Below are 22,889 nucleotides of genomic sequence, written 5' to 3' on the forward strand. Positions count from 1 at the left end.
CAGCAAAAGCTCCAAAAATATTGTTTCCTTCATTCAAAATATGTACTTGCAAAGAAAAGAACATATATGGCAGAGTCCAATTTTGAATCCTTTGGACAGTTACAAACACAAAGAACAACTCAGCTGATTTCATGCTTGATTCAATTTTCTACTACAAGGGAAGCAAAGTGGCTAACTATACAGCTTCACCAAGTTGTGTGATCTAGGGTGATAACTTACATCCCTATAAACCTAGGTTCCTCATCCAAAACTTGAGGAAAATACCTACCTTGCAGAGCTCTTATGAGAAAGTGCCCGGCAGAAGCATTCAATAAAGACACTTAACCATTGCTAGGCCTTCTCCTTTGATATTTACTAGACAGTATACTACCAACATAGTCAAGACTTGTGAAAGCTATTGGCTTTTTATTGCCACTGAAATCTCTGTTCAGGTACCTGCTGAACAATTTTGACTTAAAAGTTATCTTTTACAGAATTACTAATAATTGGTCACTGAGACTTGTAAGTGGTATTTTTTCACATATTGGACAAGCACATAAAAATTAAATAACAGACAGTATCTATCAACTGTCTGGAAGATTCTGGATGATTAGTGTTCAGAGGTGGTTAAAAATAGCTTTCCCAATATACCCAGTCATCAGATATTATTAACTAGATTTGCTTACTCCAAAAATATTATTCCTCAATTACATAAACATATTTAATTAAAATAGATAACAGGAGAAATGTAAAAAAAAAGTATGAAACAAGCATCACTTCAAATGTCAGTAGTGAATAAAGTAAAATTCATATAAAGCAATGTTAACCTGTATTTACAATTAAAATCAGCAAGCATACTAATAATTCATGGCTTTTACTCCTTCTAAGATCATTCTGTGAGATTTTCAAAAGTTATTTAATAATGACTTTTTAAAAAGTTGAATTAGTAACACCAAAAACTAAGACTGACAATCAAATTAATGCAAGAACATAATAGGAATTTCCACTGATTACACAATCAGTGGAAACAGAGAATTACAATTAGTGGCTGACATGGACATACACTTTAAAAAAAATGGCAGATACTGGTCTAACTTATGTACATACTGATATAGGGAGCCATGCCAGGGTCCAGCGTTGTAATCATGCTTTCTACTGAATGTTTTGTCTTATCAAGCACAGACTTCACCATAGGATTCCCAGCCACGCCCTGCATAAAACAAATTAATATATAAGTATGCACTCTAAGTGAGGAACACCATGACCATGATTGTGAAGAAAACTTTTTTAAGTTTCCAATGCATCCTAAACCAGTACTTTTGTAAGATATCTAAGGTCATGACAATATCAAATGGCTATTAAGTTTCTTAATGATACTCTCAATTTTTCTTCCTGACTCATAGCAGTGTGCAGACCAGCAGCAATCTACAGACCACGCTTTGAGTAACATGGGTATGGAAAGGATGCTATACTACATATATACATATATATGTGTGTATATACATATATTTATTACATATATATAATTTCATTTCTACTTATTTATATAAAAGATTGGGCAAAACTTGTCCCTTAGGGTCCCAAATAAAGGTCCCAATCAGTTGTCTACATAAGTCCACACTTGTTCCCTAATAAAAAATAAATAAAAAGAGTAAAAACACTTCTCATCTGGGGGCAGAAGAGTTACTTATTACCTTAACACACAACATTTTGCTATCTTCTACTAGTTTCTTCTTTTTCCTACTTTTTGTTTCTCATTTTATACATTCCCAAACTCTCCATTTATAGTCAGATCTATTTCTCTGGATTCTTAGAGCCATTATTACCAGACAGAAGGAACCAAGTCTTGAGTATTCCTTCCTGTGCAGTATTTCACAGAGGGTAAAAGACACTCCAGGGAGCAGTGCCTCCTGAGATGGCATCTGACTAACCGGCCATGATTCCCCATCTTCTAATCTGCCATTAAACTAAGGTGACTCAGGAAAAGATTAGTTCATAAAATTGAAATTTAAGACTGCCAACCAACCATATGCTGAAACATCATGACTTACTACTATTTCTAAGACCTATAAAGTTGAACTGGGTATTACGATTCATGACAAACACACTGACACATGCTCCTAACAAGAGACAAAATGTTGTAGTCTGTATGCAAAAAAAAACTTTTTTAAAGTACAGAGGGGTATTAAAAAAAAAAAAAAACAAGCTTAGAAAAATGCCACATTCCCGAAACATGAAGCTCAAATGCTATAAATCAGTCAACCATCTATCAATTTTAAATCTTTAATATAATAATAAATTATAACAGTAAAATTGCAAACAAATCCTTAGCTGAATATTGGAACTTGGCAGAATGATTTCAAAATTCATTGGAAAAAAAAATTGGGAAAGATGAGTAAGGAAAAATTCAGAAGAAAAGAGAAATCAGCCACTCATACAACTTATACAACTAAATACTGATACACATTTATAAATGCAGACTTGAACTGTCCTTTCTATCTTATCACTGAATGCTCCACATCCCCACGTCAGCAAATATTAGTACAATGAACACAAAGTAAGTAATTAAAACAGTGTGCTCTACTACAAGAACAGGGAAACAGCAATGGACTACAATACAGAGGCCAGAAGCTGATTTTAACACACAATTTCCTAAGGAAGATAAAGGAGTCATAAAAAATCAATGGGGATATGATATTGAAAGACTCCATTGAGTAGTTGGAAGAAAATTAAGTTTGATCTCTACCTCATATAGTAAAGAAATATCAACTATATTAAATGCTAAGTGTCTAAAAAATTAAACGTTAAGGGAACTAGAAAGGGATCATAGAAAAACATTTATCACAGTATCATAGTGGGAAAAGGTCTTTTTTAGCATTAAAAAAGAAAAAAAATGTAAAGAAAAAGAGAGGCCGCCTGCAGTGGCTCACGCCTGTAATCCCAGCACTTTGGGAGGCCGAGGCGGGTGGATCTCGAGGTCAGGAGTTCGAGACCAGCCTGGCCAAAATGGTGAAACCCCGTCTCTACTAAAAATACAAAAAAATTAGCCAGGCGTGGTGGCACACACCTGTAATCCCAGCTACTTGGGAAGCTGAGGCAGCAGAATTGCTTGAATCCAGGAGGCAAGGTTGCAGTAAGCCAATATCGTGCCATTGCACTCCAGCCTAGGTGATAAAAGTAAGACTTTGTCAAGAAGAGGAGAGGAGAGGAGAGGAGAGGAGAGGAGAGGGGAGGGGAGGGGAGGGGAGGGGAGAGGAGAGGAGAGAAGAGATAGAACTGACTTCTGAAACTGAAGAACTTTTTTGTCAAAAAGGGTAATAACATTAAAATGTAAACTAAAAGTTGAGAAAACTGCAATATATGAGAGCATACAGAAAAGTACTCTTACTGTATTAGGAACTCTTACAAATTAACAAAAGAAAATCTTCCCAATTTAAAACTAGGCAAAGAACCAATATTTCACAAAAGAAAAATATAAATGGCTACAAATCATATGAGAAAATGTTCAAATTCAGTAGCAAAGGAAAGCAAATTAAAATGTGGTATTATTTCTTGCCTGTCAAATCAGAAAATATCCTAGTCCAAATTAATAACTACTGCTGGCAAGTGAAAAATGCTATACCAGTGTATTTTGGTATAAACTTCCAAGAGTGGAGTATGTATCAATTTTTTCAAATGTTCACTCAAATGTTCATCAGGAATTAATTCAGAGGAAAAAAAGATGTCCATAAAGATTTACATAAAACAGTGCTCACATAGTTTTTTGGTTGTTTTTTTTTTTTGAGACGGGGTCTCACTCTGTCACTCAGACTGGAATGCAGTATCATGATCACAGCTCATGCAGCCTGGACCTCCTGGGCTCAAACAATCCTACCACCTCAGCCTCTGGGTAGATGGGACCACAGGTACATGCTACAATGCCTGGCTAATTGTTTTAAGTTTTTGATAGAGACTGGGTCTCATTATGTTGCTCAGGCTGGTCTCATATAAAACTCCTGGGCTCAAGCAATTCCCCTGCCCGGGCTTCCCAAAGTGTTAAGATTACAGGCATGAGTCACCATGCCAGACCTATCATTATGATGATTTATTGATAAGAATTACAATTAGAAGAGATCTCTTCTACAACATGGTGACTATAGTTAAAAACAACACATTAGCCGGGCGCGGTGGCTCAAGCCTGTAATCCCAGCACTTTGGGAGGCCGAGACGGGCGGATCACGAGGTCAGGAGATCGAGACCATCCTGGCTAACACGGTGAAACCCCGTCTCTACTAAAAAATACAAAAAAACTAGCCGGGCGACGTGGCGGGCGCCTGTAGTCCCAGCTGCTCGGGAGGCTGAGGCAGGAGAATGGCGTAAACCCGGGAGGCGGAGCTGCAGTGAGCTGAGACCCGGCCACTGCACTCCAGCCTGGCGGCAGAGCGAGACTCCGTCTCAAAAAAAAAAAAAAAAAAAAAAAAAAAAAAAAAAAAAAAAAAAAACAACACATTATATTCTTGAAATATAAAATCTTATATTTAAGGTTTTGTAAGTTTTCTCACCACAAAAAATTGTACATATGTGAGGTATTGCATATGTTAATTAGCTCAATTCAGCCATTCCAGAATGTATACATGCTTCATATATACATCATGTTGTACATAATAAACACATACAATGTTTGTCAATTAAAATAAATCAACTAATTTAGAAAAATAATTACAATTAGAAAATGCCAATAGGCAGAATAGCAAAATAAAACATGGGAAATAAATGCAACAGCGTGTATAGTGAAGCAGCCACAAGAAAAACCAAAATACGTTTCTGAAAAAAATATTTTATGGCCAGGAAGATGTCCATGATATATGCTCAGTAAAAACCAGAAAACACGAAATAGTATCCATCCGACCAGTCACTACTTCAATTTGATTTTAATTCAAAGGAACGTTTACACAGATATCCATAAGCAAGAGACTGATAGCAGCTACAGAAAACTGCTAATAAAAAAGAATTTTATTTTTCCTTGTGCCATTCTGTATTTTCAAAATTTTCTCTAATGAAAACTATTAGTTTTAAAATTAGAAAATTAAACATAATTTTCAAATACCTCTTACCTTAATAAAACCCCAGATCCCACCAGCAGATGCTTCATCCTGACCTCTATTAATTCTAGGGTCTTCTTGCTCCTCTGGGAAAGTAATGGCTGATGTGGTTCCAGTTCCCTGTGCCAGAGATGTCAAACTGGCTTGCTGAGTAATAGGAGCTGGCAAAAGACCTAGTCAATGGCAAAAATTTTAATATGTATAATTTATTCCAAAAACTTTTTCCTATAAAAAGGAGTAGCTCAAACAACTTTAATATTAATATTCAGGCATTTGAAGACTGAGTTATAAACTCAAGGATTAACACAAACCTTTATAAAATGCAAATTAAACAGAATTTCCAAAGAGAAATGTATTCCCCTTTACATAGTCTTACACCAAGTATCCTGAAAATCGACAAAAAGCATATATCCAAAAGTTCTTCAGGTCTGTCCTATTCAGCACTTGGATATGAACAGCTGTAGTTCAGGTCTCTTTAATCCATAAAATTAATTGAGCACTGAAGTTCATCACAAAAAAGCACGCAATTCTTACACGCACTCCACATACTTCATGTTAACTCAAAAAGAAAATTCATATATACATAGACATAAATATAGTACTTGTACTCTGCAGTAAGTTTCATTTGTAAAGGTAGACAGGGAAAGACAGATAATAAAAATCACAGCAAAGTTGCTTCTTTTCCCTAAAATGAGAAACAACAGGCAGAGGATGACAAGCACAAAGTTTTGATAACTCATTTGCAACAATTATTCCAAAGAAACAAAACAAGTAGATGTAACTGACCTAGGAAAGGAAATGACCTAATATCACAAACTTTTGGCATACATGAGGTTTTATTTGTTTTTGAATTTTTACCTGGCTAAAAAAACACTACTCCCTGGAACAGTCAGTCCTGATAATTTTTTCAGTAAAACTTAAAAAAACTCAGACTTCACCTTCAAATTTCTCTATAAATTAACAAATATTAGGACAAAATTTTGAAATTTTCTGACATCCCATACTAATCATCTGAGTTGTATATCACATAAAGAAATCATATACTAAATTATACCAGCCTTATTTTAAAAACTTAAATGGCAAAAACATGCGACAAGTAACTCTGAAAACCAAAGAAAGCAATAAAGAGAACATTAATGCAGAGAAAGTAGGACCCCGCCCAATGCTGATAAAAAAGTAAAATGGTACACCTGCTTTAGAAAATAGTTTGGTGTAGAATTATCATGTAAGTCAGCAATTCCGTGCCTAGGTAGACACCCAAGAAAAATAAAAACCTGTCCATATAAAAACTTGTAAACAAATATTTATAGCAGCATTATCTAAACAGCCACAAAGTGGAAACAACCCAACATTGATTCACTGAATGAACGAAATGTGGTATACATATCCATACACTGGAATATTATGCAGCCATGAAAGGGAAGGAACGAAGTACTGACAAATGCCATAACATGGACGAACCTTGAAAATATTTAAGTGAAATAGTTAAGTGAAAATATTTAAGTGAAATAGTTAAGTGAAAATATTTAAGTGAAATAGTTAAGTGAAAATATTTAAGTGAAAGTTGCCAGTCACAAAAGACCACATATTATATGATGCCATCTATAGGAAATGACCAGGATAAGCAAATCTATATATATAGAAAGTAGATTAGTAGCTGCCTAGAGCTGTGACGATTTGGGGGACAGTAGGGGCTGATGCTAAAAAGTATAGGGTTTCTTTTTTAAAGTGATGAAAAGGTTATAAACTTGTGACAAGGGATGCACAAGTCTGTATGTAAACAAACAATGGAACTGTATGCTTAAATTGGGTGAACTGTAGAGTACATAAATTACATCTCAACAAAGCTACTATTTTAAAAAAGAATAAAACATTAATTAATAGCCATGTATCTCAAAGTATTAAGAAGAGAGAATTACCTGTTCCTGAAGGTGCAGAAAATGATGGCATCAGGGGTGTCTGGGGAGCTCTCCCTGCATGTCCCCTTGTAATGTCGTAAGTTGAACCAACAGAAAATCCTGATATAGGAGGACCCGAAGGGGGTGCAGGTAAAAGAGCGTTTGGGGCAGAAGTTGAAGGTGGGAAGTGGGATACAGGAGGATTACCAAAGGCAGCAGCAGTTGATGGAGAAACAGGAGGTGGCATAGAAGTAACAAGTGGTGGGACAGAAGGAACTGCCGGAGGAGGCACAAAAGGTAATGGCGCTGAAGGCCTCATAGGAGGAAGGGGCGGCTGAGGAGTAGAGTATGCGAGTGGCGGGAAGGACTCCATGGAGGATACGTTTGGAGAAGAAAAAGAACTGGTTGCCGCTAGAAAAAAGTGGAGAGGATAAAACCACAGAATTAGAAATGTTTTTTATTTAGTTTACAAACTGTCTCATTACTTCCTTGCAAAATTTTTAAACTTACCAGAGCATATCATAAGAATTATTTTAAAATGTGTAATTTAAAATATACAACAAATGTAATTGAGTGTAAATGACTTTCAACCCCCATAAGTAAAAGAAGCAGCTGTATGAACCTATGGTATTGTTCGCTTTTGCTTTTTGGTTTGTTTTGGTGTATTTTTAATAAAATAAAGCAATTTTTCATCCCTAGTTTGAGCATATAAACCTATGCCCTGAAGGCTCAGATAGGTTAATCACCACAAAGTCATAGATCAGTAGGCCAAGTGCAGTGGCTCACACCTATAATCCCAGGACTTTGGGAGGCTGAGGCAGGTCTATCACCTGAGGTCAGGAGTTTGAGACCAGCCTGGCCAAAATGGTGAAACCCCCTTTCTACTAAAAATACAAAAATTAGCTGAGCATGATGGCAAGTTTGCCTGTCATCGCAGCTACTCAGGGGGCGGAGGCAGGAGAATCACTTGAACCCAGGAGGTGGAGGCTGCAGTGAGATGAGATCGCACCACTACACTCCAGCCTGGGCGACAAGTGAAACTCCATCTCAAAAAAAAAAAGAAAAAGAACAGTAGACAAAGCTAACACATGATTTTTAGGATATTTTTGTCATAATATAAATGATGTTTTGTAAAATTATGAACATAAAGAACAAAAGTCTACCTAAAGCAAAACACTGTTTTCTTACTTTAAATACAAAAGTCTTTCTACTCTTTAAATTATAAAGGCTATTTCCTTTCATCCTAAAAATTAATAGAGAAGTTTTAATATATGCATTCTTTTCTTAATCGACTCTGAGAAAAGATGATAGCATCTTCACTATTCTCAAAACACATGAGACATTAGACAACTACGTGTACCTAGTGGAACAGGGGTGGAAGACATGGCAGTAGCAGCCAGTCCTGCAGGATTTGGTGGAGGAGTTCCAGGTGGTGTTGTCTCTATTCCACTCTCTTCCATCATTTTTCTTCAATTATGGTTACTGTAAAAATATAAAAATGTAACAAACATTACACAGTAACCAAAAGTATATTTGTAAAGCTTGAATAGTTAGAGAACGACTAAAAAAAAAATCATCAAGAGATAGACGTCCACCTTTACTATTTACAATGCAACTTATTTCCACATGAAGAGTTTGTCCAAACTTCTAAGAAAGCAATCTATATTTAATATCAAACAATCTGTAACATTCCCATGTAGATACTTTATAACTGGGAAATAATCTCATAATAACAACACAACGAATTATCTACTACATTTCAAACAGTAAACTACTAATTTGATTTCTGCCACATGAATGCATGTTAGAGGTAGTTATGCCTGAGCCAGGTGTGGTGTCTCATGCCTATAATCCCAGTACTTTGGGAGGTCAAGACGGGAGGATCACTTGAGGCTAGGAGTTGGAGACAAGCCTGGGCAACATAGCAAGATCTCATTTCTAAAAAATAAAAACAAGTAAATAAACATAAATTTCAATCATTATTAAATTTAAAATAACAATGAGGCTGGGCACGGTGGCTCACGCCTGAAATCCCAGGACTCTGGGAGGCTGTGGTGGCAGGATGGCTTGAACCCAGGAGTTCAAGGCTGCAGTGAGCTATTACTGCACCACTGCACTCCAGCCTGGGTGACACAGCAAGACCTCATCTCTAAAAATAAGTAATTATTTAACGTATTTTTGAAGCCCATCCTCTTCTCTCATAAAGCGCTGTGTACAAGATATCCCCATTAACATTAAAAAAAAAAAAAAAAAAAAAGCCGGGCACAGTGGCTAATGACTGTAACCCTACACTTTGGGAGGTAGGGGCAGGAGGATCCCTTGAGACCAGAGTTTGAGACAAGCCTGGGCACCATAGGAAGACTCCATCTCTACAAAAAATTTAAAAATTAGCCAGGCAGGGTGACACGTGCCTATGGTTCCAGCAACTCAGAATGCTGAGGTGAGAGGATAACCTGATCCCAGGAGGTTGAGGCTGCAGGGAGCAGTGAGAATGCCACTGCACTCCAGCCTGGGCAACAAAGCAGGACCTTGTCTCAATAAAAGAAAATAAAATGTGCTTCATTTGATAAAAACATTAATTCACAATTTTCCTGGTTCACATTTTAAAGCATATCCAGTAACAGATAAACTGCATATCTGAGGTTTTAGAAAAATTAACTATAGCAAAAATGCCATCAGACAGCAGGGTCCTAACAGACGACAATGGATTATAAAATATGAGAAAACTTTCTTTAAAATTACAAATTCTGAAGTGTATCTCAAGTACAGAACCAACTTCTAAATATGCTACATTTGTTTTTAATATTTTGATTCATTTAGTAAGATTTTAGCGAAGGCCAACTGCTTGACGAGCCCTATACTAGTGCCTCTGGAAATAACAATGATTAGTAAAAACAAATAGGATACTTCAGTCTAGTACAGGACACAATCAAATAATAAAACCAATTTACAGTGAATGGTAGCTGAATTATGTGTCCTGAGGGTAAGTTTTGTTTGAACAGGAATATGACTTTTGACTTGGAGGTAAGGAAGGGGTTCTCCAAAGAAGTCACAGATAAACCAGGATTTGAAGGATAAGAACTTCATTGGGAAAGGGAAGAAAGGCAGAGTTCAGAAAATGTGAACATATAGCAAATATATGTACCAACTGAGCTGGGGAGAACAAGATACATTCAAGAAAATCCATGTGAAGGGAGAGAAAGGAAGAATCAGGACTGGAGTGGCAGACAGAAGCCCAGAAGGTGTTCAGCCTTATAAACCAGGTTAAAACACCTGGGTTTTTAAAGAACAGAATGTCATTGTATTAGAAATAAATTTTCAGTGCTGCAAAATAAATAGCACTCGAGCTTGCCTTTCTCAGCAAGGCAATTTTACTTCTATAGACGGGTTCATCTCACAGATGGAGCAATGTCAAGAGCACACGTGAACAATGGAGGGGAAGGGGTTCTTATCCTAATGCAGCTAGTCCGTACTGCTGTGTCTTTCCCCTATGGGCTAGGGTTGGACCACACAGTCTAACCTAATTCCGATTGGCTATTTTAAAGACAGCAACGGTATGAGCCAGAGCAGCAGGGTAAGTAGTTTGGCAGGAAGAATGGTTACAGAACAGGTGACCCAGGATGACTAAGAACAGAGCAGGTGACCAAGGATTACTAAGGTCAGAGCAGGTGACCAAGGGTGACTAAGGTCAGAGCAGTTGATAGAGGCTAGAAGGGGGTTGTTTACTGAAACTAGGGTCAAGGAGCCATAAAGAACTAGGAATTTAAACTTTAAAATGAAGAACAAAGAACAGGGGATCTGAACATACTGATACATTGGTTCTTTGGAGAAGATCTCAGAACTCATTGTACTTAACAATTTACAGGCTAAAACCTATGAAGAGAAATTTACTATATTCTACAATTGTAAGGCATTCAAGCTGAGGGTAGCATAACTGTCTTTTGTTTTAACTGTTTTGAAGCAATTTTAGATTCACAAAAAATGATGTAAAAACAGCAGAGTTCTTGAGTACCCCAAACCCAGCTTCTCTCAATAACAGCATCTTAAATAACTATACTACAATGATCAAAACCATGAAATTGACAATTGGTACAATACTATTAACTATAGACCTTATTTGTATTTCACATTTTTACATTTACTGTGTGTGTATGTGCACAGTTCTATGAAGTTTCATCATATGCACAATCTCATACAACCACCACCTCAACCAGGATATAGAACTATTCCATCACTAAAATGAAACTTCCTCAGGCTATTCCTTTATCTACCTTCCCATCGGCCACAAGTCCTGGCAAACACTGCTCTGTTTTCTATCACTTTCTCATTCCATGAATGTTACATAAATCGAATCATACAACGTATAACCTTTTGAAGTTGGCTTTTTTCCACTCAACATAATGTTCTTGAGATTCATGCAAGCTGCTGCAAATATCAAGTTGGTTCCTTTTTATTGCTGAATAGTATTCCATTGTATAGATGTACCATAGTTTATCCATTTACCTGTTGAAGGACATTTAGGCTGATTCCAGTCATTAGCAATTCATATTTATTTTTTGAAAAGATCTGAACAAAGTATGTAGACTGGGCCACTGGGCAGACAGAGCAGATGCAGAGAGGCCATTAAGGAAGATACAGAAGTAGTTCAAACAGAAGTATATAACAAGCTAGACCAATGATTTTCATAGTGGGAGGGGCTGATTATGCCCCCAACGGGTCACTTGGCAATGTCCAAGACATTTTTTATTGTCACAACGAGAAGGCTACTACTGGCATATAGCAGGAAGAGGTTAGGAATACTACTAAAAATCCTCCAATGCACAGCCTACACGCAAGAATTAAGTGGCCCCAAACGTCAATAGTGCCAAAGTTGAAAAGCTCTGACCCAGACTCAAGTGATGATAGTGGAGATGGAGAAAAGTAAATAAGTTCAAGACAAGATTAGATGGCAAAATTCAGTGACCGACTGGGTATGGAGGCAGGGAAAGGAGGCATGACTTGCCCAACTAGATAGATGGTGATGCCATGCACAAAGATAGGAAACATTGCAAAAGGCCAATGTGTTTGATGTTCTTTCTGGGGGAGTCAGATGGGGGAAATCATAAAATGTTTAGTCTTTGACATGCTGTTTAAGTTCCTTGAAACAAACATCTAAGTAGAGACACTGACTTGGTCTGGAGCTTAGCAACCACACAAATGTGGGTGTCATCAGTGTACTGATAGTCTAACGTCATGTTTTGAGAGGGATTATGCAAGAAAATACCAAGAGATAAGAGAAAATGATGTAAAACCAATTACTGGTTTAGTAAGATGGAAGACAAGCTTGCAGAGAATAAGAGATGAGCAAAAAGAAAGGAAGAAACCAGGAGACTGTGGTGTCCAAAAGCCAGTGTTTCACAGTATGAATGGGCAACAGTATTAAATGCTGCAAAGAAGCCAAATAGGATACTGAGAAGTTCAATGGATTTGCCAAACTGGAGACGAATGTAGGGAGAGTGGTTTTCATGTAAAGAGTGAAGAAAGATTCCAGTGTAAACTGAACCGAGCAGTGGCAGGCGAGACTAACACGCGTAAGACTTTCAAAAAGTTTGGCTTGTGAACACAGGAAATATCTATGGCACTAGGTAGAGAACAGGGATCCAGGGAGGCTGAATCCTTTCATTCAGTACCTATACATCGAAGGTAGATAACCTGAGCCAGAAATGCCCCGTTGGAGATTTTACCACTCCTCAACCAAGGCTACCTCTTTTCTTCATTTAATTTTTTGCTGATCATTCAACTTTCTACTACAGATGCTCCCCAATCCTTACAACGACTAGTAGAAGTCCTACTGTAAGAGAATCCCTAACATTAACAAATGTGTCTGCAAAAGAAACTGTACAATGAATACAAAGCCATTAAGTGGAATCAATAATTTATTTGTCTTTAATGGCTTAAAATATGAAAACTGGCGTAATGGCAATACTGAGGTAAATTTTACATGCATAAACATAGTGCCTCCTACTAAAAAAACCTATTATGATAAAACACCACTGAAGTGTCAGAGTCGGTAACTGTTTTAGGGCTCAAGTCTTGTCACGAAAAGTACTATTTATGTATCAACACTAAAGAACAAGTGAAGAAAAATTTGGAAAACTGAGCTCTGTTTGGCTAGACTCTGTTGTTCCAATTTGTTTGTGCCTTGGTTTTTGTTTAAAAAAAAAAAGTGGATGGCTATTTACAAGTTTACAAGAAATGGAATAGTGAAGCTTTGATAAACTTTAAAGCATTAAGAGCAAATATTGCTGACCTACTCGTGCCACAAGATTGCCTCTACTACCAGACAGTGAGCGTTAGCTAGAGCCTAATCTGACCCCAAAATAAAATTTTATAAATTTTCACTGAATTAAATTGAATGCCAAGATGTGTCACGATTGCAGAAATGCACGTTGTCTCTCAAAATAACTACTTCGAATGACAAAAACACTATTGGCTATAAATTCTGTCAATCCAGGAAACGTGCTATCCTGCAAATTTGACTGAAGCAGGTCCCAAGACCAAACAAAGAAACTAAAGAATGCAAAACCCCTCCCAAGTGGCGCTAAGCACCGATGGGGTAACCTCAGGGAAAATAAGCTTCCTTTCATTGCCGGTCCTGGTGTGATGACTCTCGAGTCTCCTGGGCCTCTCCAGGGCCAGGGCGGCCGAAATCCTGTTTCAGGAGACAGCTGCCTCCCCTCAGGCTCTGCCACGTCTCCAGGCCAGACAGGGCAGGGCTAAGGTCCACCGGCGGTCGCCGCCAGTCTCTCCTGAAGTCAGCGCACTGGAACGTGGGGCCTAAGGGCCAGGGCGCTCCAGCCTTGGTCCTTGGAGAGGAGCAAAGTGTCGCGGGGGCGAGACCCTCGAAACGCGCCCACCGTGCCACCCCCAGCGGAAACTGCTCATCTTGCGACGTGCACTCCTCTCTGCTGCACTCCGCACGCCGCCACAGCTGCGCCCGAACCGCGCGACTAGGGGTCTCGGAAACTACATGGGCGTCCAGTGGCGCCGGCCGGCCCGCCCACCTTCCAGGGACACCGTCCCTCGGGGTCTGCCTCTGGCGCCTGCAAGCCATGCCATGCCATGCCACCCGCCTCATACATGCGCGTCGCAGCCATCTGGTGATCACCTGGGGACCGGGAAAATGCCTGCGTGGTCGCTGAAGGTGGGGTATGTTAGGCAGGTCGGGACGCAGAACTAGAGCTTGAAGCAGACAGCGAAGGTGCGCACTGGAGCTCACCTCGGCGCGTCCCCGCCTACAAGATGGCCACTGGCGGCGCATGCTCCTGCCGCTGCCACGTCGGCCGCGCGCCGCGCCGCGCCGCGCTGCCCCGCCCGCGCCCCGTCGCTCCGCCCCGCATCGCCACGCCCCGCCTGTCCCACGCGCTGTGAACCCCGCCCGGCCGCGGCAAGTTGAACTTAGGTTCCCAGACCTTCCTAACCACGGAGACGTGGTTCTGCCCACACCCTCTAGAGACATTCTCCAAAGGGCTGACCTCCTTTCTGCTTCGCAGCCCCCTTACACTAGAGTGGCACTCTTGTTACCAGGCGTAGCTCACTCATCCTGTGTCACAGCCGCCCCAGGGATAGAGATGAGTTAGCCAAGGTCATCTAGTTGGTCGTCATCTAACCAAGGTCATCTAGTCCAGTCAGCACCTCCAGGAAGGACCTCGCGGCAGATACAGGGGACTTAGCCTGTATAGCCAAAGATTTCCAGATAACAGTGATTATATCAGGAGAGAGGGATTAGGAGAAGAGGGAGAGGGGAGAAGAATAGCAGTTGCTGTACTGATTTTCCCCTCAAGTACGTGTATGCACTTTTTTTAAAATTGTAAAACAGCAGACAAATTATCAACTTTCTTATCATTATATGGTGCACCTAACACAGTACCTGAAATAGTTGGTGTTCAATAATGTACATTAAATAAATTAATTAATGGAGTACAATAGAGGAAAATAAGGAACCTCAAATCAGAGGTCTTGATTTGAGTCTGAGACTACTTTATTGCCAGTTGTGCAGTTGTCTGACCTTCTACAGGTCACTTAGTCTCCATAAGTCTCCGTATTTCTACCTGAAAAGTAAGAATAACACTGTCCACCATCCCTGACTCAGGCAGGTGACCAGAGTCAAATAAAATAGAGCATATGAGAACTTCTTAAACTTTTTTTTTTTTGAGACAGAGTCTCGCCCTGTCGCCCAGGCTGGAGTGCAATGGCGCCATCTCAGCTCAATTATCCTGCCTTAGCCTCCCGAGTAGCTGGGATTACAGGTGCACGCCACCACACCCAGTTAATTTTTGTAGTTTTAGTAGAGACGGGGTTTCACCATGTTGGCCAGGCTGGTCTCGAACTCCTGACCTCGTGATCTGCCCACCTCAGCCTCCCAAAGTGCTGGGAGGCGTGTGCCACCGCACCCGTCGGAAAACATTTTTTAAACTGTTTTTCATCAAAGATATAAAAAATTGTTTTTGTTGTTCTCAATTTTTTTTCAGGAACTCATTTATAGATTTAACATTAATCTATCTCTTGAACTTGACAGTTGTAAGCATTCTAAAACACCTCACTGAAAAGTTAATACTATGTAGCAATACTCTGACTTCAGATCTCACTGTGCAACTACAATGGGTGGTTTTCTTTGGCGGTGACTCCTAACCTCTAAGACTGCGTGTAGGTGGAGGTCCAGGTTAGTGTCTGGAACGTGCTGTTTGGGGTGGTGCTAAAAACAGATACCATCTTCATCCTCTCTGGTGAACACCCTTAATAGCTATAAGGTATGTTGGTTTCTCCATCTTTTCAGCAAATAGTTATTAGTGGCTGCAATGAGCTGAGCATTGGTACTGGAAATGCAGTAATGAACAAGACAGACAAGGTCTTGATACCTAGGGAGCATTCTTTATAATAGGAGAGAGGGTAGGAACAGGAAAATAAAGTAAGTACTGTTTGTGATGTACATTTTGAGGAGTCAACAAAGAGTGATGTAATATTGACAGTAATTGGAGTAGACCACTTCAGATAGGATGAAGGGGCAAGGCTTCTCTGAAGAGGTGTGATGTGAGCAGAGATGTGTAATGCAGCAGGCCTGTGCTTATCCGAACAGAAAGAAGAGCATGCAAAGACTCAAGGAGGGAGTGTGCTTGGCACGTGCACAGAGCAGCAAGGAAGCAGGACTATGAGAGTGTTAAAGAAGAAAGGACAGGGAGTGGGGCCAGATCGTGTCTAGCCTTGTAGGTCATGAGAAAGCCTTTGGTTACATTCTGAGAGAAATGAGAAGCATGTGGAGGGTTTTGAGCAGAGCACTGACAAGATTTGACATCAATTTCTGATCACACTGTGATTACTGTGTGACTGCAGGGCATGTGAGGATGAATGCAGGATGACCAGTAATGAGATGATGGTGGCTTAGTGTCCCTAATGGAGGTAGAGGTGGCACACGGTCTGGATGTATTTTGAAGATGGAGCTATCATGGTTTACTGATGGGTTGGGAGTAAGCTGTATTCGTTTCCTAAGACTATCATAACAAATTACCGCAACTAATGTTTCCGTTGGCTAAAAACAACAGAAATTGATTCCTTCACAGTTCTGGGGGCTAGAAGTCCAAAATCAAGGTGTCAGCAGAGCCTCTCCAAAGGCTCAAGTGGAGAATCCTTCCTTGCCCCTTTTAGCTTCTGATGACTCTAGGTGTTCTTTGGCCTATGCCAGCATACCTCCAATCTCTGCCTCTGTCTCCACATGGCCTTCTCCCCTGTGTCTCTGTGTCTCAAATCTCCTTCTGCCTTTCTCTTATAAGCATACTTCCTTGTAAGTGCATACTCATTCTGCTTAGGGCCCACCCTAAATCCAGAATGATATCATCTCAAGATATTTGTAGGTTTTATGAAGATCTTGTTTCCAAATAAGTTCATAGTAGCAAGTTCCAGATGGGCATATCTTTCTTGGGGGGTGGGCACTATTCAACCCACTACATGGACAATGAGGTATAAGATGAGCTTTGAAGTTAACCTTGGTTTACAGTTACTATATTTTATGTTTTACTTACCACTTTTCATTTGAACTTCAAAAAAACTTTATGTGGCAAGTATTATTATTCCAGTGTTAGAAACGTGGAAACTAAGGCTATGAAAATGGTGCATAGAGCTGGAGTTGGAACCTAGAATCCTTAGGCTGTACCTCAGCTGCTTGTCTGCTTTGTGGGTGGTAAGGTAAGAAGATTTCTTCTTAGGTGGCAGACAATGAAGGGAGTCAATGGAAAATTATAGCAGAACGACGAGCTGCTTAGTTTGTTATTTTTTCAGTCATTGCTAACAACTCATCAAATTCTTCCTTACAGGACGTCTCTAACATATGATAGGATTCATTTGTGAGCTATAATGAGTGAGCAAGTGCTATGGTGGAATTTTGCTTTACTTGCTCACAAACATAGGCAAACAAAAAACTGTTTCCCATCTGAGTTGAGGCTTTTCTTCTAGCCCAAATCAGGTTTATTAGGTCTATTCTTAAATATTCTTGGTTTTTTGTTTTTTGTTTTTTTCGTTTTTGAGATGGAGTCTCACTCTGTCACCAGGCTGGAGGGCAGTGGTGCAGTCTCAGCTCACTGCAACCCCTGCCTCCCAGGTTCAAGCGATTCTCCTGCCTCAGCCTCCAGAGTAACTGGGACTACAGGCACCCACCACTACACCCAGCTAATTTTTGTATTTTTAGTAGAGATGGGGGTTCACCACGTTGGCCAGGATGTTCTCGATCTCTTGAACTCATGATATGCCCACCTTGGCCTCCAAAAGTGCTGGGATTACAGGCTGAGCCACCGCACCCGGCCTATTCTTAAATATTCCTAAGATAGTCCTTAATGTTCATAATATTCATATGAATATGCAAGCATTCAAAAATATTCATATGAATATTTCTAGGCGGATAAGAGATGAGGCTGAGACTAGGCATCTGCAGCATAACCAGGGGTAGAGGCAGAGCTGATTCTGGCTTGAGAAATGATGGGCTCTGCTGGGAGACTAGGCTGTGAGAACAGGCTGTGAGTTATACAACCAAAAAGAACACTTCAGCAGATAACGCCAAGGGTACTGGCTGAGACATAGAGATCAGAAGCCCACACCCACGCTCAGCACTCAACCATGCTGAGGATAAGTAAGCTCCTTTGGCAACCAAGAAGAAGGAGGAGCCTTGTCTCAAATATTGCATAGGACACATTTGTACTAAAAAAAAAAAAAAAATTATTGTTCATCTGAAATTCAAATTTAGGAGGCAAGTGGGCTGAAGCTTAGAGTGTGAGAGGCAATGTAGCGTGGACAAGGACATCAGCTGGCACCAAAAAACCTGGATTGGAATCTTGGCTCTGCTGGGTCACCAGTTAACCTTGGACCTTCCACTAAACACAGTCTCTCCATTTCTTCAGCTATAAAGTGGGGCAAATAGTCATATTAATACCTACCTCATAGTTTTTGTATGAAGATTAAATGACTTAATAGGTGTGGAGTGCTTACCACAGTGCCTAACTCACAGTGTTAGCTCTTATTCTTTGAGTTTAAAATTGCCTGAATATTCATCTCATGATAACTATTTTAAACCAAAAGGACTTTTATTTGGTTGAGTCTGAATTGTAATTTCCAAATCAAGGTTTGTCTGCTTGTTTGCTTTCAACTAAAGGAAATTTAATAAGCTATAGTGGGACCCTACCTCTCAATTTGTCTGGGACACTCCCACTTTAGGATTGTTGTCCCAGCATTATTTTTTAAAGTACTCACCTCTTATTCTAAAAAATGTTACAATTTGGACAATAGAACTTATGGGTTATCCTATTACAGAGATATCAAGAAGTCACTCATTTTTACATGAGTTTAGTGTGAAAATTTCAATACCTGTCCTTTGCCCCCACACACATAATCATCACTAGAATCTATTTTAATTTTCCTTAAAGGAGCAAACTCGGCCTGTGTCCCACTTATTCGTGGCCTATAGCTTGGTGTGTCCCTTTAATACAAGTGGAAACTGTATAGCCAGAAGAAACCTTCCCTAACACTGAAACCAATGGTGAATTTGGTAAACGTCCTGCAGAAGATATGGAATAGGAACAAGCATTGAAAAGATCTAGAAACACTGATGAGATGGTTGAATTATGCATTCTGCTTCAGAGCAAGATTGCTGGGGCAGTGATTGGAGAAGGAGGCAAGAATATCGAGGCTCTCTGTACGGACTACAATGCTAGTGTTTCAGTCTCAGACAGCAGTGGCCCCTGAGTATCAGTGCTGATACTGAAACAATTGGAGCATACTGAGTATCAGTGCTGATATTGAAACAATTGGAGAAATTCTGAAGAAAATCATCCTTACCTTGGAAGAGGACCTGAAGTTGCCATTACTCACTGCAACCAGCCAGCTCCCGCTGGAATCTGATGCTGTTGAGTGCTTAAATTACCAACACTATAAAGGAAGTGACTTTGACTGCGAGTTGAGGCTGTTGTTTCATCAGAGTCTAGCAGGAGGAATATTGGGGTCAAAGGTGCTAAAATCAAAGAACTTTGAGAGAACTCTCAAACAACCATCAAGCTTTTCTAGGAATGCTGTTCTCATCCCACTGACAGAGCTGTTCTTATTGGAGGAAAACCCAATAGGGTTGTAGATTGCATAAAGATCATCCTTGATCTTATATCTGAGTCTCCCATCAAAGGACCTGTATAGCCTTATGATCCCAAATTTTACAATGAAACCTATGATTATGGTGGTTTTGCAATGATGTTTGATGACCACCCTGGATGCCCAGTGGGATTTCCGATGTGGGGAAGAGGTGGTTTTGACAGAATGCCTCCTGGTTGGGGTGGGCGTCCCATGCCTCCATCTAGAAGAGATATGAGCCCTCGTCGAGGATCACCTCCTCCTCCTCCTGGACGAGATGGCCGGGGTGGTAGCAGAGCTTGGAATCTTCCTCTTCCTCCACCACTACCACCACCTAGAGTGGGGAGACCTAATGACCTGTGACAGAAGAGGGAGACCTAGAGACTGTTAGAACGGCATGGTTGGTTTCAGTCCTGATGAAACTTGGAACTGTACAATAGATACATGGAGCCCATCAGAATGGCAGATGGCTTATGAACCACAGAGTGGCTCCAGATATGATTATTCCCATGCAGGGGGTCGTGGCTCGTATGGTGATCTTGGTGGACCTATTATTACTATACAAGTAACTATTCCCAAAGATTTGACTGGATCTATTATTGGCAAAAGTGGTCAGCGGATTAAACCCGTCATGAGTTGGGAACTATGATCAAAACTGATGAGCCTTTAAAAGGATCCGAAAATCAGATCATTACCATTACAGGAACAAAGGACCAGATACAGAATGCACAGTATTAGATGCAGAACAATGTGAAGCAGTATTCCAGAAAGTTTTTCTAAGACTAGTGAAGAACTGAAGGAGTCCTGCATCTTTTTTGTTTTGTTTTGTTTTTCTATCTGCTTCTGTTTAGAAAGCCAACATTCCTCTGCTTCGTTGGTGTTCTGCATTTGAGGTGTAGTGAAATCTTTGCTGTTCACCGATTGTAATGTTTTAGTTCCTTACAAACAGGGTTGGGGGGAAGGGCATCCAAAAACTAACTTTGAAATTTTGAAACAGCAGCAGAGTGAATGGATTTTATTTTTTGTTATTGTTGGTGATTTTTTAAAAATTTCCCCCATGTAATTATTGCGAACACCTTGTTTTGTGGCCACTGTAACATTTGGGAGTGGGACAGGGAGGAAATGTAACAATAGTCCACATGTCCCTGGCATCTGTTCAGAGCAGTGGACAGGATGTAATGCTCTTTTTAAAGAAACATTTTATGATTTTTAAAATAAATTTAGTGAACCTATTTTGGGTGGTCATTTTTTTTAAGACGGTCATTTTAAAATTGTGGCTGAATTTCCCACCTCACCCTGAAACTGAACACTAAGTTTGATTTTCAGCTCCTCTGTTGGATATACAAGTGCATCTCCTCTTGGACGTAGGCAAAATAACTTGGCAAACTTAGTTCTGGTGATTTCTTGATGGTTTGAAAGCCTACTGCTGGGAAGAAATTCCATCATACATGTTCATGCTTACAATAAGCTGGCGATTTTTTTGTTTGTTTTTGCAAATGCTTGCCCCTACTTTTCAACAATTTTCTATGTTAGTGGTTGTGAAGAACTAAAGTAGGGAGCAGTACTACAAGTTGAGTAATGGTATGAGTATATACCAGAATTCTGATAGGCAGCAAGTTTTATTAATCAGAATAACACTTGGTTATGGAAGTGACTGATGCTGAAAAAATTGATATTTTTATTAGATAATTTCTCAATTATAAACTGTCAACTTGCTCTAGTGTCTTATTACACTTTGTAAAATAGATATATATATATACTTGTTTTTCCATTGTATGTAAATTGAAAGAAAAAGATGTACCATTTCTCTGTTGTATATTGGATTATGTAGGAAATGTTTGTGTACAATTCAAAAAAAGATGAAAAAAGTTCCTGTGGATGTTTTGTGTAGTATATTGACATTTGTAATGATAGTTAAAATTCACTTGCAAATAAATAAAACACTCACGATGCTAGATTTGATATGTGCCCAACTTGAACAAGTGTTGATTGACACCTGTTAAATTTGTTGAAACGTTCCTCTTACAAGGAAATACAGTAATATTAAATTGTAAAAAAAAGAAAAAAGAAAAAAAAAGAAGAGCAAACTCAATTATTTTTCTCAAATACATATTTATAAAAAGATCTATGATTCCTTCTTGCTCACATGGTAAAATCTTAAAAACTCAACTTACCCTTGCTTTCCAGACTCTTCTCCTTTTCCTACATCCTGCTCCATATTTCCCAGGCACCCACTGCAAGAATCGGCCCTACCCAAGCCTGAAGCCATGCACCTTTGCCCCTATCAGTCCTTTTACCTGAAGCATGTTTTTCCCTTTCCACCTTCTACTAATAGTTATTCTTCAGTTTTCAAGGACTTACTCAAAGTTTTCTTCTACCATAAAATCTTTTTACATTGTAGTATTGTTGGCTGTACATGCTTATATTCTCTATTCATTTGAGTTCCTTGATGGTGGTAACTTGGGGTTTAGAATACCACTACATTCAAATTTTTACATGAGTGAATACTACAAACATGTTTTGAATTGAGGTGAATTTTCTATTAAGATTCATGTGCAGTACACACATTGCAAAACATCCTCATAATCATCTTTTTTCTTCTCCAAATATGAGTTCACTAAAAATATTCTTGTAGGAGACAGAACAAATGTTTCTTTTGGAAAATTTGAAATTTCCTTTGAATAAGAAACCATGCCACTAAAATTAGTTCTCTGGCCAAGGAATCCCTGTTAATATGCAATAACATATTACAAAGTGTTCTAATTATTTTCTAGAATTTTGTGTTTTTACAAAATTAAAAGTTGGCATAACTTCAAGCAATAACTCTCAATGCATGATAACTCCTAAATATTAATATCTGTAGTAGTGTTTCTCAAGACTTTTAATTTACAGAACATTCCACTTTTCCCTTTTAATTTTTATGATAGTTTAGAAAGGGAAACATAACACAATTGTTCCTACAGGCACCTTCGTTTTCAAGCAATATTTAAAGCTCAGGGCCATGTGCTTTTTCTTTTGGCAATTCAGCATTTCTTTAACGCTTAGAAGTGAAATTTTGACAAGAGAGCCTGTGAGGTGAATGAGTCCAATTTATGTAACTCACCAATCAAACCAACTGCATGGGAACAGCCATTTGGTGTCCTTCTGCTTCCTATCTCATAGACCTGCTTCTAAGCAGGTCAGCAGGGTCAGGTGGAAAATACACTAGATTAGGAATCTAGCACAGCTTCTGCCACTAATTAACAAAGCAACTCTTGTCTGAGGGTTACCTTCTCTGAGCTTTAATTTCCTC

General features: G+C 39.4%; 1 protein-coding gene and 1 pseudogene across 3 annotated transcripts in view; one reads left to right on the top strand and one right to left on the bottom strand.

Moving 5' to 3' along the window:
- Window positions 1–14,303, bottom strand: part of PRRC1 (proline rich coiled-coil 1) — a 32,909-nt gene extending 18,606 nt beyond the window's left edge. Inside the window, exons 1-5 of one of the 3 annotated variants that reach the window (XM_033181373.1) lie at window positions 14,106–14,303; window positions 8,319–8,440; window positions 6,980–7,369; window positions 5,073–5,233; window positions 1,087–1,189 (exon numbers count right to left, since the gene is read on the bottom strand). In XM_033181373.1, coding sequence (XP_033037264.1) covers window positions 1,087–1,189; window positions 5,073–5,233; window positions 6,980–7,369; window positions 8,319–8,421 — 757 coding nt within the window. In that variant the 5' untranslated portion in view covers window positions 8,422–8,440; window positions 14,106–14,303. Of the gene's footprint in view, window positions 1–1,086; window positions 1,190–5,072; window positions 5,234–6,979; window positions 7,370–8,318; window positions 8,441–14,094 lie in introns of all 3 variants that reach the window. The other 2 variants (XM_033181374.1, XM_033181375.1) reach the window with 2 other exon arrangements.
- Window positions 14,304–19,257: 4,954 nt separating this feature from the next.
- Window positions 19,258–20,449, top strand: LOC117064611 (annotated as a pseudogene).
- Window positions 20,450–22,889: the final 2,440 nt, after the last annotated feature.

This window comes from Trachypithecus francoisi, unplaced genomic scaffold (assembly GCF_009764315.1).
Source record: "Trachypithecus francoisi isolate TF-2019V2 unplaced genomic scaffold, Tfra_2.0 Lachesis_group2, whole genome shotgun sequence".
NCBI lineage: Eukaryota > Metazoa > Chordata > Mammalia > Primates > Cercopithecidae > Trachypithecus > Trachypithecus francoisi.